Below are 17,747 nucleotides of genomic sequence, written 5' to 3' on the forward strand. Positions count from 1 at the left end.
AAAATTGAATGCGGTGGAGACTTGTATGTTGTTTCTATTGAGGGAATGGGAAATTACTAAAGTGAGATGAAGGAGAAAAGAGAGGCATAGGCGCTTTCTTTAAAATTGCTGAAGCTAGGTGGGTGGATTTCTCTTTTTCTTTTTTTTCCGGGGTGGGGATGAGGGTGTGGGGTTCATTTGATGTAAATTGTAGTAAGGTGACAGGTGACTTTGTTGGAATGGGTCCTATGTTCAGCTTTTACTTTCTGATGTTGGCCCTAGATGCAAGCTATTGGAGATTGCATATTTGCTTTCTTTTGCAAGGTGCATGCTTGGTAGACATCTAATGTTTTGTTCTCATTTCAAGCAATAACATGAATGTGTCTCTTAAAATTGAGAGAGAGTCAAGGTTGGCGCAGATTGTAGAGCATAAAGTTACTACATAATAGTTAATTCCTAAACAAAACACTTCTAAGGAAGCATGAACAGAAGAATCAATTGATCTATTTTATTTATAATTGATTGCAGCAACAATATGCCTATTATGTTGGTAAGAAACTTAGAAATAGTTCATCAAGAGGCCTCCGTAGGATGCATGTAATTAAGACTATTAATTGTGATGTCAATGAGGATAATAGTAGTGCATAAAGTTACTACATAGTAGTTAATTTCTAAGATCTTTTAATTTTATTTATAATTGATTGCAACAACAATATATCATATTCTGCGAAAGAAACTTAGAAATAGTCCATAAAGAAGCCTGCATAAGATGCATGTAATTAGGATTATTAATTGGGTATGTCAGTGAGGATAATAGTCTTGTTAAAGCAAAAAGAAGAGATTGATTAAAATCATTGTTTCAGAAAGTGGTCTAGGCACTCTGATGCGAAACGAAACAGGGTGTCTATTGGAAGCAGTGATTTGAACAACGCACCGTTTCGCCAAAAATCATGATATTCGGTAGGAAATTAAATAAAACAGTTAATACGATAGATGAGTTTTAACAAGATTTGCAACAATAGTTATGAACAACTCCAATCTCGATCTATTTAACTGTAGTATTTATTATCGTTACGCAAGTTCTAAAATCAATATCAAAATTAACAGTCACATGCTCAGTTCTCTCAACTCACAAAAATAGATTAAGCAGTGAATATATGATAATAGTTTAGAGATTTAATATGCATGCAATTAACTGACAATTATGAGATTAACAGAAAATTACTGAGTTGAGAGTTTACTATTCAAAATGCCGAAAGAAATCCAAGACCCGTTAGCTTCTACAGTGAAGCCCAAACACACACGTCACCATTAAGAATTTCAGCAGTCTGACCCAAACGAAATCAGATCCAAATGAAGTAAAGAAGATCCGATCCCAGAGAAACAGATCCAAGGGACTTCGTCGTCGTTCTTCGACTTAAGAAAGGAGCGCGACGACTGTTGAGCAGCGACGATCAACGAGGAGGCGGCGGTTGTTGGGGCTGCTCGGAGACAGGGGCGTCGGCGTCGGCAAGGGAGTCGAGGAGATCGAAGGCGGTGGCGCGGCTGCCCGAAGAGAGATGGGTTTGAGATTGAAGACGAGGAGCAGGATGACGCATCCTTTCTCTTCTACTAAAACCTGATCGGTGTCGACGATGTTGCCCTTGATTTGCGAGTGGCCATGGCTTCTTGCTGATTGAAAGCTTAAGGTTCTTTTTGTTGTTGTTTTTTTTGACGTGGGGAAGATAGAGGAATTTTTGGCGGTTGGGAGAAAAGAGGAGAAAGGGAATATTGGTCTAGGCTTTCACACCCAAGACCTAGGTTTCACACCAAAAGTCAATTAACTCAAATTTTCATTTTTCAATATTCAATAATTTCATAAGTCTCATACAACCTTATTATAAAGAAAACTACTACGTGCACACAACGTGCAAACAAAATGGAAACAAATAAAATTCCCTCAAATCACTCAACTACCAAATTAAAACCAAATTCGAAATTCAAATCTAAACTACCAAATTTAAATTACAATTCAAAATTTAAATTTGAAAAAAAATCAATTAATCAGATATTGCCATTCTTGTCCTCATCATTCTCCCCGAGTAGGAGAAAACTCGACTCCATCGAGTTAGCTGTAGAAGCTTGTCATCTTTAATATAATTTGCCTGCATCTTAATCTATCGTCAGTTACTTTCCTGCATCTCAAATTATTAGCTAGATTGCATTGTAAATTCACCATCTAAAATATTATCAAAATTCACTGCTGTATGGGTGAATATATAGAAGTGAGGGTAAAGTGAAAGAACTCTCTGAAATAATGGGCTAGGATCAGGCTTATATCAGTGGGCTGCCAATAACATTGTGAACTGCTTAATCAATCAATATTAAAAATAGAACTATGACCAAATCGATAAAATAAATGTTGCTATTAATTAGTTCAAGAGTTGAAAAAGTTCATAAATATCATGTCAAATCTTAAATAGCTATAAATAAACTGTATTGGACAAGTCCAAACCATCTCAATTATCATCATTAACAGTTTTAAATTATGTCCTGACTCCATATCATTCATTTCAGTTAACAATGTATTTATTCAAGTTAGATCACTGATTCCCCAATATATGACCAATGCAAAATAAAAATGATGTAAATCAACTCAAATGATTATGATGAAATGCAGACTCGAATAATATGATCAATGACAGATGTAAACTCAACGAAGTGTCTAAAATGCATGACGTCCTCTATCAAATGGAATAATTAGGTGTTCATTCGTTAATATGTATAACAAATTTCCTATTTTTGTAGTGATAAGGAGGAACATGCAAACACATGCATGAAGGAGTGTTTTTGTGTGCTTAATATGAAGGAGAAAGAAAATAAAAACACTCGTGCTCAAACTTGTATCCCTAATCACTATAGATTCCCAAAAAGGATCAGTGTATATGTGAGTGACTATCTGGACAATGCATGAGGATGTGATATCTAATATGGTAGCTGTTTCACTATGCTCAATTTGGGTTTCAACTTCCATACAGATATCTGAGTGAACCGAATCAAGAACTAAATCAGGAACGTGTTGGGTGTCATGTTTGTTTGGGAGGACTTCATGGGGAATATCAACAACGTTTTTAATCATTGGAGTCGGTTCAGGAGGAGTTGAAGTTTCAATTTCAAAAACAACTTCAGAGATAACCTCAGTGGGCTCCGTGATTAGAGGGGTAGTTTCAGAAGAAATGGGAATACATGGTTTGTCAATTTTAGTATTTTGGAATTCCTTATCAAAGTTAGATTCTATCAAATCTACGGCCTGGTTAACGGTTTCCTCAATAATAGATTTTGATTTCGTTATAGGCGGTTTATTAATTCTAACTCTGAACGGAGTTGTACAGACGGATGCAACGTGCCCATATCCTTGACAATTGTAACACTGAATTATTGGGTTAAGTTTGGAGAGATCTCTCTGTGATTTCTGGCCCTTAGGATCGACTCTAGATTGGGAATAACTAGGGTTAAATTGACTCGGAGGTTGACTAGAGGTAGTGGCACGAGAAGGCTGGGAGGAATGAGTTCGAAAATCCTGACTCCTATGAGATTGGTGGAATTTGGCTTTATCTAGATCTTGAACTAAGGCGTAAGCTCTCTCAAGGGTGTCTACTCCTCGAGCAAAGAGTTTGGTTTGGAGTTCACTTCTCAATCCGGCTTTAAACTTTGACAAAACTTTCATTGGTGCCTCTTGCTCAATGGTGCTGCATCGAGTAAACAATTCATCAAATTGAGCAACGTACTCTTTTGCAGATTTGGTTCACTGAGTAAGACAATGCCACTTATCTAGCAATCCATAAATAAACGATGGCGGGAGATATTTCTGTTTCAGTTCGTCGGCTATTTCTCGCCAAGTAAAAATTGGTAACTCACCTCTAATATACCTTATCATTTCAAAATTGGACCAATATTGACAGGCGGGTCCAGTGAGCTTCATTGTGGCAAACTTGACTTTCTGGGATTCCGTCAGGATGTACCAATCGAAGTAGCGACCCATGCTCTTCAGCCAGTCAAAGAAAGTTTCTGGATCGAGCTTACCATTAAAGGCTGGTGGATCAGGCACAGGTTGAGGTGGGGTTCGGTGAACGATGTACCCAAGACCTGGTGGGTATCCATAGCCTTGACCTCGTGGCGGAGTTGTAACCTGCGTTTCTTCTAACATAGCACGTCTCTCGTTGGTGTTATTCAGGGTCTCGCGGGTAGCTCTGCTCTCATGGGTTAAGTTACTTATTTGTCTATTTAACTCGGCGATTTGCTTAAGAATTTCGGAGAATTCGGGATTTGCACTACCTGACATACTAGACTCACTAATTGATCCACTTGACTCGCCTAATCGATAGGGTAGACCTGTACGAGTGGGCATGTACTAACAACTAGATGATATGAATGGGTGCACAACAAATTTTTTTTTCTTAATAAAGACTTAAAAAAAAAATCCTAACCTAGAACCATTCTCTGATACCAAAAATGATGCGAAACGAAACAGGGGGTCTATTGGAATCAGTGATTTAATTTGAACAACGCACCGTTTCGCCAAAAATCATGATATTCAGTAGGAAATTAAATAAAACAGTTAATACGATAGATGGGTTTTAACAAGATTTGCAACAATAGTTATGAACAACTCCAATCTCGATCTATTTAACTGCAGTATTTATTATCGTTGCGCAAGTTCAAAAATTAATATCAAAATTAACAGTCACATGCTCAGTTCTCTCAACTCACAAAAATAGATTAAGTAGTGAATATATGATAATAGTTTAGAGATTTAATATGCATGCAATTAACTGACAATTATGAGATTAACAGAAAATTACTGAGTTGGGAGTTTACTATCTAAAATGCTGAAAGAAATCCAAGACCCGTTAGCTTCTATAGTGAAGCCCAAACACACACATCACCATTAAGAATTTCAGCAGTCTGACCAAAACTAAATCAGATCCAAATGAAGTAAAGAAGATCCGATCCCAGAGAAACAGATCCAATGGACTTCGTCGTTGTTCTTCGACTTAAGGGAAAGGAGCGACGACTGTTGAGCAGCGACGATCAGCGAGGAGGCGGCGGTTGTTGGGACTGCTCGGAGACAGGGGCGTCGGCGTCGGCTAGGGAGTCGAGGAGATCGAAGGCGGTGACATGGTTGCCCGAAGAGAGATGGGTTTGAGATTAAAGACGAGGAGCAGGATGGCGCATCCTTTCTCTTCTACCAAAACCTGATCGGTGTCGACGATGTTGCCCTTGATTTGCGAGCGGCCATGGCTTCTTGCTGATTGAAAGCTTAAGGTTCTTTTTTTGTTGTTTTTTTTGACGTGGGGAAGACAGAGGAATTTTTGGCGGCTGGGAGAAAAGAGGAGAAAGGGAATATTGGTCTAGGGTTTCACATCCAAGACCTAGGTTTCACACCAAAAGTCAATTAACTCAAATTTTCATTTTTCAATATTCAATAATTTCATAAGTCTCATACAACCTTATTATAAAGAAAACTACAACGTGCACACAACGTGCAAACAAAATGGAAACAAATAAAATTCCCTCAAATCACTCAACTACCAAATTAAAACCTAATTCGAAATTCAAATCTAAGTTGTAACCTGCGTTTCTTCTAACCTAGCACGTCTCTCGTTGGTGTTATTCAGGGTCTCGCGGGTAGCTCTGCTCTCATGGGTTAAGTTACTTATTTGTCTATTTAACTCGGCGATTTGCTTAAGAATTTCGGAGAATTCGGGATTTGCACTACCTGACATACTAGACTCACTAATTGATCCACTTGACTCGCCTAATCGATAGGGTAGACCTGTACGAGTGGGCATGTACTAACAACTAGATGATATGAATGGGTGCACAACAAATTTTTTTTTCTTAATAAAGACTTAAAAAAAAAATCCTAACCTAGAACCATTCTCTGATACCAAAAATGATGCGAAACGAAACAGGGGGTCTATTGGAATCAGTGATTTAATTTGAACAACGCACCGTTTCGCCAAAAATCATGATATTCAGTAGGAAATTAAATAAAACAGTTAATACGATAGATGAGTTTTAACAAGATTTGCAACAATAGTTATGAACAACTCCAATCTCGATCTATTTAACTGCAGTATTTATTATCGTTGCGCAAGTTCAAAAATTAATATCAAAATTAACAGTCACATGCTCAGTTCTCTCAACTCACAAAAATAGATTAAGCAGTGAATATATGATAATAGTTTAGAGATTTAATATGCATGCAATTAACTGACAATTATGAGATTAACAGAAAATTACTGAGTTGGGAGTTTACTATCTAAAATGCTGAAAGAAATCCAAGACCCGTTAGCTTCTATAGTGAAGCCCAAACACACACATCACCATTAAGAATTTCAGCAGTCTGACCAAAACTAAATCAGATCCAAATGAAGTAAAGAAGATCCGATCCCAGAGAAACAGATCCAATGGACTTCGTCGTTGTTCTTCGACTTAAGGGAAAGGAGCGACGACTGTTGAGCAGCGACGATCAGCGAGGAGGCGGCGGTTGTTGGGACTGCTCGGAGACAGGGGCGTCGGCGTCGGCTAGGGAGTCGAGGAGATCGAAGGCGGTGACATGGTTGCCCGAAGAGAGATGGGTTTGAGATTAAAGACGAGGAGCAGGATGGCGCATCCTTTCTCTTCTACCAAAACCTGATCGGTGTCGACGATGTTGCCCTTGATTTGGGAGCGGCCATGGCTTCTTGCCGATTGAAAGCTGAAGGTTTTTTTTTTTTGACGTGGTGAAGACAGGAATGTTTGGCGGCCGGGAGAAAAGAGGAGAAAAGGAATATTGGTCTAGGATTTCACACCCAAGACCTAGGTTTCACACCAAAAGTCAATTAACTCAAATTTTCATTTTTCAATATTCAATAATTTCATAAGTCTCATACAACCTTATTATAAAGAAAACTACTACGTGCACACAACGTGCAAACAAAATGGAAACAAATAAAATTCCCTCAAATCACTCAACTACCAAATTAAAACCTAATTCGAAATTCAAATCTAAACCACCAAATTTAAATTACAATTCAAAATTCAAATTTGAAAAAAATCAATTAATCAGATATTGCCATTCTTGTCCTCATCACACTCACCTAGGTCTAATCATTACCTAGGCTGCTCGTTTAATTCTCAAAAACGGCTAGATGGGCATGGATCTTTTATATGAACTTACCATGTCAAAAAGGGGTTTATTGCCTACTTAAACATAACAAGTAAAGAGAAAGGGCCAGGTTAAAATGAATCCAATCAGAATTTGATCCAAGTTCATCCTAGATGAAGTGGTCAGAATAGGATTTTGAATCTTTGAAAAAAGTTCTTCTTTCAGTGTTAAAAGAACACCTATGTGCCACTTGGGTGGCGGCCTAGGTGCATAGATGCGAGGCACTGTGTCAGCACCTAGAAGCACCTGGCCCTTTCTAAAACATTGACTCCAATATTGCTTCTGTAGAAAATTGAGAAATTGGTCTTATTTAGAAACGAGTAATACGAATTAATAGATTTATCTTGCCTAGTGTAAACTATTGTAGAAAGTTCTAATACCCACAAATTATTTGCTTCCAGAAGATGGGAAAAAGTTGAACCTGAGATGTGGTAAAAAAAAAAAAAACCTACGCTACAGATGTCCGGGCAAGTGTAATTAAACAATGATTCAGTGAAAAAGAACATAGCATATAAAAAAGGCAATAGGAGAGGCGGTCTAATCTGATAGTGTAATTAAACAATGATTCAAATCATGGGATGGCGATGAGCATCGGAGGAAGAAAGGATGGAGAAAAGAAAAGAAATATGAAAATTAAAAATAAGAAATAAATATGAGAGTTCTAGTTTTTACCAAGTAGCTCTAGCCTAAAACTTGGGATAATTTGAATGACTAGAACTCTCACTTTTATACAAAGAAATTGAAAAAAGTGGGATAATTGTTTACCATTATCCTAGTTCTAATTTTGTTCTAGTTCTAATTGACTAACACTATAAAATTTTATCTCACAAATTATCCTACTAGTTTTTAGTTCTACTTGACTAATCCCCCCATGCAACAATTTAGCTTAACTCATTTTCATGTGACCACTTCGTCAGATATTTGTTATCAGCCTGTTAACAACAACTGTTGTGTCCTTGTAACGGTTGCAGGAAAGTTATACTTTATGAAATTCTTGTGCCTTGTGTGGAATCAATCTTAACCATTCATCTGTTTTTCTCTCTTCTACCTCAAATTTATCGCTCTTGTTAGGAAGCGAGGGGCATACTCTAGAAGAAGCAAAATCTATTAATCTGTCACTGAGTGCATTAGGCAAATGCATTAATGCATTAGCTGAGAATAGTTCACATGTTCCTTTTCGTGATTCGAAGCTTACGAGGTTGCTTCGAGATTCATTTGGAGGTATGATTCTAAAAGCCTACAAGATATTTTTGCTGCTGCTTCAGAAAGTCCATGTGCAGTTTTTATATTTCTTGTTTATGTCATTAATTCTGTCAAAAGTATTGCATTCAAAACCAAAGATTTTGGTTATACAAAATTTGTTAACATGTTGATTATGATACTATTATCCAAAATTTTGAAGGGTGACATATTCGTTCTCTAAAAATATGAACTTTGGGAAAATTGTTCCAATGCTCTTCATATGAAAGTTTTATGGCCTTATTTTTTCTTTCCTTGATACCAGTATACCTAACAATATTCATCAAGTTTACATAGTGAGAAGATTTTTGATCTCCCTGTTACTTCTTCTTGACTAGTTGTATATCCACAATAACCGAAATTGAGTACCTGTAATTTCATTATGCATTAAATATTGAATTTTTGATTAATTTGTTAATTTCTTTATGACCTAGACACGTCATTTGTAATTAATATGATAGAGATGGTGATTTAGTCATATAATATGCAAGTATATTGTTAACTTACAGTTGTATTACTGTCACTAGGTTCATGATCGTACATATGTGTTTAACATTGTTATGAGAATCGGGGTAGAATATATTGTTACGAGATGGGTTTTAAAACCATCATGACTGCCGCAATACTCACACATCAAATCATTCAAAATATAGAGCAAAAATAAAGAGAAAGAAGATAGAAGGAAAGAACAAGGGGTAAGACCGTAAGAGGAAATAGAAAGATATTTTTGCATAAGAGGTCAAATAAAATAAGCCTTAAAAATAGATTTCACAGAATTGTAGGATCTGTATTGATGAAATTATGAGAGATAATTGGAAGGGGCTTGATGGATGCTAAAGATATGGACGAACCAGTATCTTTCCAATTTTCTAACAATTTTTTATGTCTTTAGTGAAAAGTGAAAAGCTTGGAAAAATTTCTCATTCTTTTCTCCCTCCTCCCACAAAGAGTTCCTTTTATTTATCTATTCTCATGTAGATAGTATGTGAACGTCAAACTTGTCTTGTAAGTGCAAGGATGTACAGGAGAAGCAATATCACAGATAATTAGAGTTATACTTAGATTGGTATTAAATTTTGTGATCTTTCCTACTTGGTAGAGGCCTAGATGGTTTGAAAGGTCTTATTCAAGCATACAGGAAGGTCCAGGTACTTATTCTTTTCCTCTTATATGAACGAAAATAAAGATTGTAATTCTGTTTTTTTCTACATTTTGCACTTATTTCTGTGAAATCAATTCTTTTTGAACCTAAAATCAATCATCATCGTTGATCTATCTGAACCAGTTGACTTCACAAGTATTCTGAAACAGAAATATAAACTTTTATGAATGATATATTTTATATATTTCTCTTAATAAAGTTTATATTTCAGTTTGACTAAACTCTGCACCTAATTTCTGCAAAATTCAGGTCAAATTTTAAGTTATTGATCATTTTCATAGATCTGCCTGAACTCATTGCAACATGAGTATTTTAAATCTGAATAAAATTTCCTTATACTTTATGCTATACAATTTTAATATGAACGCTTGTTAGTTGTTAGTCATGTCTTCTGTACAGTCATTTTTGCTATAAGTGTTAAACTATACATGACCTACTGGAGAGTGTCAGAATATAGAAATATATCGCTCAACCCTCACTGCGATTGTATAGTTTTCGTATTTTGTCAAGGACTTTAAGATGGTAGCAGGACCACCCATGTTCAATTTCAGGTTTTAGCCTACAGAAGGTATATCAACTTCTAGGGAGTGTTAAGAGTATAATAAACCCGACTCTAGGGAATTTAAGAATATAAAGGATTTATTCCCTATTCACAGAAATTTGGAGTTTTTGTTTTGTGGAAAAGACATCAAGAGTCATCTGTTTTTTGTTTATGAGAGGTAACTGTAGGTGTTTTTTAACCTTTGTATTCGTGCTTATCAGCTTTGTTTTTTTGGGGGGGGTTGTGGGAAAGCAACCCAATTAAGCAAATCACGTGTCGTTAATTTTTCAACTAACTATTCGGTCATACTTGATTCGGTAGTTCATTTAACACTAAACAAATAATATTTAGTATTCGAGTTCATTAACAAATAGAATTTAACCAGGTATATATTTGATTCGTTTCTTTATAAAATATTCGTTTAAATTTTTATTGCTTATAGTTTGTATTATTATGCATATGATGTTATATCTTCAACCCACTTATATTTTCTACTTAAGTTCTATATACTCATTTTGAGGGCCCTAAAGAATCCTAAATCAGTTTTCTAGATAAAATATTCGAATTAAATGTATATACATCATAACTATAAAAAAATAATTTTCATTTATGAATTTAAATACTATTTAAAAATTAAATTCTTTAGCAGAATGAATATACTTTGATATTTGATAAATATTCATGAATACTCATGAATATTTATCAAATATCAAGTATTCAAGTTCGAATTTGAGAAATTCCAGACATGGATAATCTTGTTCGAGTTCGAATTCGATTATATTAAACGAATACAAATACGAACATCTTAGTATTCGATTCGATTCATTCGTTTACCGCCCCTACTTATAGCGCTCATGTGATCTCATGATATACTTATTTCATGTGTGATTTTGCTGACATGTTCAACTGTCCTTCTGATTCCATGGTTTTTCAATTCCACATATTTTCTAGGAGTGCTTGTACATATTTTCACGTTATTGAAGTTAGTTTGAGCCTTGTATCAGAAACATTACAAACTCTTTAATTTTATAAAATGTCACCATAAAATCCACAAAATAAAATCATATTGTGGGGGACTATAGTTTACAGTTTAAGTTAAACCTTGGTTTGTTTGATATCTTTGGAGTTTTAACAGGTACCGCAAGAACATCATTGATTGTGACAATTGGCCCATCTCCACGTCATCGGGGGGAAACCTCAAGTACCATAATGTTTGGGCAAAGAGTAAGGTCTTTTTCTCATAAAATCTTTAATCTCATTTAGAAGGTTATTGTGGATGCGGTAAATGCTGTGTACGTGCAATCTTCATGTACTTAATCATGTTTTCTCCTATTTTAATTGCAGAGCCTATATGATTAATTGAAAGTGCAGTGGATCTTAAAGTTATTAGACACTCGTAAACTTATTCTTTTCAATTCTACTTGTTCATAGGTGTATGCCTAAATTCTTTATAGTCGTTATGGAAATAGTTAAAGGACTATAGTAGTTTTTTACCATCCTGACACAAACATTATTTGAAAATATAATAGAATTCCAGCATGACCCTGCAGTACGGTCAAAGTTTAATGCAATCCATGTCCAAAAATGCCATATTAAATATGTATATATTAACTCACAGAATCATAAAGTTGATAGTATAGTCTACATAGAATATCGTCATTGAGGAAAGACATGATGGCAATGCTTATCCCATACAGAACCATAAGGTCACAGAATCATAAAGTTGATAGCATAGTCTATGTAGAATACCGTCATTGTCATTGAGGAAAGACACGATGGTAATGCTTATCTCATACGTAACCGTAAGGTCTTGATTCTATTATTCACAAAGCGTTGTGAGAATTCTATTGGTTAGGATTAGGATATTGTTTTAGTTCTATACATAACGATTGCACTTTTTCATTTGAGGAGGGATAGAAGAATGTTGTGAGAAATCTGCATGTGTCTGGCAACTAATATTAGACATGTGAGGTGTTCGGGTGTAAAGCCCATCATTTGTATCTTTTTCTCAAATGAAGAGTGCAAATTTCAGGGATGGGGAGCGGCGTGAGGGCTTCGATCCGAAGGCGAGGAATAGTCAACGACTTGGTATAGTGATGTCATAATACATGATGAACAGTAAGAAGGTTATAGTTCATGTGGTGAACAGTGCACGGGTTACTACTCATCCGATTATGGAGTTTTATGGTTTCTTTGAATATTTGGCTAGGGTTGAATGTTGTGGATTATTTTAGAAGGATTGATCAAAAAAAGTGAAAGGAGACAGGATTGACCTCACTTTAGAGACCTCATACCTAAGGGCTTTACATCCCGTAGTGACAAATCACATTCCAAAGAACACCTCACATGCTCAAGAGAGAATTCTCAAACTCAATTTTTTTAGTCATCAATGTCTATTCCTCATGAAGGATTACATTTTTTATTTATAAAAAAGAAAACATCTAAACAGTTAAGAAAACAAATCAAAACCTAACAAACTAAAGGTTGCAATCAAATAAAATCCTAGTTAAAGTAAAAAGAGATCTCAAAATCAAATCCAAAAGAATTCATAACTAAGAAGAAAATTACATAGAATAAAATAAAATCCTACAAAAAAAAGGAAAGATTCTAATAAATCCCAATAACATCACATGGAGGATCCACGATCATCCTGCATCAAATCTACCCTTGTTTGAGAAAACTTGACCTCGAGTTTTAAATGGGAGAGTGTGATGATTTTGATTGATGGAAAATATTCTTCCATGAACTGTAAGATCTTTAGAAGTATTTGCATAATTCAATGTCAAGTAGGCGGTGGAGGGTTTGGGATAACAAACTCAACAATCAAATTACTCTAGACTGGAAGTTTGCACTGCATATTGATTTTATATGCGGGTTATAGGCTTGACTTGATTTCGAGCTCTGGGGTTGATTTGAGCTTTGGATTTTGGATCAACATTTGACTCGATGTTTGATTTGAGTCCAAGTTCTTGCTCTCCTTCAAGTTCGAGTTAGGTTTGGGCTCTAAATCAATTTTCCACTCTGGTTCCACTTCTCGTTCGAGTTCAAGCTCAGGCTCTTGATTATTTTTTAGATCTTGCCCTGCTTTCTCTTCTAACTCAAGTTGAGGCTTCAGATTTGGATTGAACTCAAGTCTTGATTGACGATCCACATCTGGCTTGAGTTGAGGAAGTTGTGTTGGCTTTACTTCACATTTTAAAGAGAACAATATCTTCTAGATGTTGGACTAGAGTATCTCCTCTCCAAAAGAGCTGACATAGTTGTCTTGAAACGAATGTTTGAATGATTATAATTTCTATACCACCGTTTTCCTGCCTCTCTTTAGCTTACACTCAGCATATAAATATATATTTAGTTCTGACATATCATAGATAGAAAATATATCATCTATACTGAAAATCCAAACTTCAAATTCATAGGACTCATCATATCCATCAAATCCATAAAAGTAGACTAAGGAACCAAATTTAAGTGGATTAAAATCACGCCCTTGTGAAAGAGGTAGCGGTATTTTACCCCTAATAATTATGGATTCTTCTGCTCTTATACCAAATGATGTGGAGCGACACGATGACTTCGATCTGGAGGCGAGGAGTCATCAACGACTTGGCGGAATGATGTCATAATCCATGATGAATATTTAGAAGGTTGCAGTTCATTTGACGAATAGTGCATGAGTTACTGTTCACCTTTGAACAGTACTCTGATTCTGGGGTTTCTGGGTTTCTTCGGGTATTTGCTTGGGGTTGGATGTTGTGGATTCTTTTAGAGGGATTGTTCAAGAAAGATGATGAAAGGAGACAAGATTTTGATAGATACTAGGCCTCACGCCTAGAGGCCTCACACCCAAGGGCTTTAAACTCCAAATTAGCAAATCACATGGTAAAGAACACCTCACATGCTCAAGAGAGAATTATCAAACTCAAATTTTTTATTCATCAATGTCTATTTTTCATGAAGGTTTACATCTCTTATTTATAAAAAAGCATCTAAACAATTAAGGAAACAAATCAAAACCAAACAAAACTAAAAGATGTAATCAAATAAAATCCTAGCTAAGGTAGAAAGAGATCTCGAAATCAAATCCTAAAGAAATCCTAATTAAAAAGAAGATTATATAGAATAAAATAAAATCCTACAAAAAAAGGAAAGGTTCTATTGTTTAAATAAATTCTAATCCCATCACGTGGAAGGTCCACAATCATCCTGCATCATTCAGTTATTTCCTTTTTATTTTATTTTTATTTTATTCAAATAATCCTTGTCAACAAATCACTATGATTCTGTTCCCCATCAAGAAGTGCATGACGAGTGCTCTATATAATTGAGCACAGGTCTAAATAAATGTATGCATATATTCAAGGAGTACCTGGATCTGTCATCTGATATAGGTACAAGTGTTAGGCACAAGTTCAATTTCATGATGGAAGTGTCCATGAGCATAGTATTCACTCTTATTCCTCAAGAAATATTTTATACCCTTTTTTGAATGAAAACATGAAATTCAAAGCCACAACTGAAGCAATAAGCAATTAAATTTCACATGACTTGCTCATATAGACAATAAGCTATTTCAAAGTGGGTTTTATTATTAAGAGTATTAAAACTAAAACAATGCAATGTAATATAGATAATTTAAAGCATCCAAGCAAGCTTTGTACATGGAAAAGTTGATAAGCTACTGAATGAAAGTAAATTGACTGTTCATGTGAATTACAAATCTTCTTTTTGGAATAAACGATAATGATGAATGAAAAGATCAAAGAAATTAAAATGCGGTATTTTAAAAAAACTAATAAGAGCTATGTACTGGATGAAACCTCACCAATTCCAAATTTTAATAAGTATGCACTGTATGATACCTGTATTAATATGTTAGCTTTATAACGTTAAATTGATAGAACTAGTGCAGAAAGGATGCCTATTATCATGTTAGCCAAAACCAATTTTATATTCTTGAAATTCTGTCATATATGTATATTTTACTGTAACATTTAGAAGTGGCATACAATACAGATAATAAAGTCAAGTAGTATACAATTGACAATAATAAAATCAACTAAAAGATTTGATTTTTAAATTTCAATATAGAAGAAAAAGATTGATTACCCTTGGCTAAAAGGATGATCTTATTCTACCTCAACACTTCTTATAATTTCATACTGAAAAAAAAGCATATGGAGGATAGAAAACTTAAAAAAGGAAAATAAATACTTTAGAGAAGGGCAACATTACTACAGGACCTACTTATGTTAAAGTATCATTTTTTCCAGAAAATACTTCACTCAATTAAGTCTTAGATGAATTAGTTAACAACTAATAGAGAGTTTTCTGTTCGCGATACAGCATAAAGTGTATTTGTCTAGTGACAATATGGAAAACTTTTGCTATTTGATGTGGAGTAGCAAAGATATCATCTGGTCCTATGTTCATTTATATAAATGATCAATGAAATTGAACTTGCTTTGATCATATTCATTTCAGGGAAAATCATATAATTTTAAATAAAATTCTTTTGGCTTTTATAAGTTAACCTTATTATTCAGTATGAAGTACTTATCTAGGAGTTATTTGCCTTCGTCATCCTACTTTCAGGGTTAATTTTTTATTTTGGCAAAGATAATATTCGGCAGTTATAGCCTATAGGTAAACTTTCTCAATCAATTGGAAATGCTACACTAGTAGTTAACTGTTCCAGGCAGACTATATAAGCATGTTTGTCACTTGATAGTGTTAATTTTTCATTCTATGAAACATTATTTTATTAGCATTATTAGTGTATATGTGAATGCTGCTTATTCAAGTAGGTAAAGTGATGAGTATTTTTTGTGGGTTCATGGCAGGCGATGAAAGTGGAAAACATGGTAAAACTAAAGGAGGAATTTGACTACAAAAGCCTATGCAGAAGGCTTGACATTGAAATAGATAAGCTACTTGCTGAAAATGAACGACAGAGGAAAGATTTTGAAGATGAGATTAAGAGAATACAATTAGAAGCACAATGTCGTATTGCTGCGGCCGATAAAAACTATATGAATTCTCTAGAGGTTTGTTTCTCAATTTATTACCTTATTTATACACATAAGCATTTAGTCTATTGAAATGCAATCTACTTCGGAATGTGTACTCTGTTTCATGACATGATATCCTTTTCTTTTTTTTATAATATGAAATGTACTTCTCTGGGCTTGGGACAAGTGTTCTTCAGGGCATGCTTTCCATTTATTTTTTCGTATCAGTGAAACTAAACCTAGCCTCTGTCAGTACTTTAGAAAGTTAAAATATAAACAGATGGTCTTATAAGTGACTATTTTTCCCAGTTGATTATCCGGTCTTTCGTGTATGCCAGGACAACAACAAATAAAAAATCTTTCATCTTTGATAACCTACTTCTTCAGACTTGTGCTAACATTTAGCTAGAAGCCTCTAGTGTTTGTTGTTAATGTGCTGACACCGTATTTTCTCTGTTGCAATTTGTGTTCATCTCTGGTTTCAAGTGATATAACAATTCCATCTCACACTCGTTTAATTAATATCAAATTTATTATGGCATTTTTACAAAGAAATTACTATGTTCAGTTGTAAGAAGTGTCATCCTATAACTTATTTATTAAAAAATATTCTCCTTGCCAGCTAATAATGGGAAGCTGCAGGTATTTGTATTAAAATTTTCTTATTCCTTAAATGGTTTTCTGAGCCATAGCGTTCCCATCCCAAGTTTTAACTGATACTTAAATATAATACTTAAATATCGTTTTTGTTAGAGCTCACATTGATGCCCGAAGTCAGAGGTGGTTCTGAACTTACAATCACATGGTCATCTACCAAATGTTTTCCAGAAAGTGTGGACCAGTTTTATCATCTTCCAAATGCCAGACAAATTATATGACCATCAGATCTCTTTGCTAATAAATACCCAGCAGAATTTGGTCTTATTTCGAACTAATAAAATAATTTCAGATCCTTGGGATAAATTACATCTCTGAATGGAGATAGAGTTTGACATGAAACACCGTATGTTCAAAATAGCAGTCTCACATGTTAGAAATTCTATAGAATGCCTGCAAGCTCCTCACCAATTCAAAAACACATATATTCCCACCAAAAGGAATTTCAGTTCTTATCATAAGACCAAATTTTAGATCCAACAACAACACTATAGTCTATCATTTGGAGTCGGCTACATGAATCCTATTCTTCTGTTTTGTTCTATTAAGGATCATCTCCTTCATTAAGTTAACTATTATCATGTCCTTATTATTGTGACAGAGGATAAACTATATCCCTCAACACTCACATTGGAGTTTTGGTGTAGTGGAAGGGTCCTTTGACGTTGTATTAGAGCAACCTAGGTCAAGTTCCCTACTGGCCACAAATCTGAACAAGACTTTACTTTTTTTAAAAATGCCATTGTGTAAGTCCATGATTCGGCCTGTAAAAACAACGTTGAACCTGTGGGGGCATGTTAGATGGTAAAACTATAACCCTCCACCTTCTCCACAACTTTGTGGTTTTAGTGTAGTGGACGAATCTGTCACGCACCGGTTCCAAAATGTAATAACTTGGAACGTTACTCGGCCGGTAATGCAACCATACAGTACATTCACGCCTCTAGATCATCCTGTATACAAATA

General features: G+C 34.9%; 1 protein-coding gene across 4 annotated transcripts in view; it reads left to right on the top strand.

Annotated features, from left to right (window-relative positions):
- The window catches only part of LOC109848082 (kinesin-like protein KIN-UB), a 66,710-nt gene that overhangs the window by 20,455 nt on the left and 28,508 nt on the right, over positions 1 to 17,747 (top strand). For all 4 annotated transcript variants that reach the window (XM_020417397.1, XM_020417394.1, XM_020417395.1 and 1 more), the window contains 3 exons: positions 8,243 to 8,392; positions 11,249 to 11,337; positions 15,957 to 16,160. In XM_020417397.1, the coding sequence (XP_020272986.1) occupies positions 8,243 to 8,392; positions 11,249 to 11,337; positions 15,957 to 16,160 (443 nt within the window). The remainder of the gene's footprint in view (positions 1 to 8,242; positions 8,393 to 11,248; positions 11,338 to 15,956; positions 16,161 to 17,747) is intronic.

This window comes from Asparagus officinalis, chromosome 7 (assembly GCF_001876935.1).
Source record: "Asparagus officinalis chromosome 7, Aspof.V1, whole genome shotgun sequence".
Lineage (NCBI taxonomy): Eukaryota > Viridiplantae > Streptophyta > Magnoliopsida > Asparagales > Asparagaceae > Asparagus > Asparagus officinalis.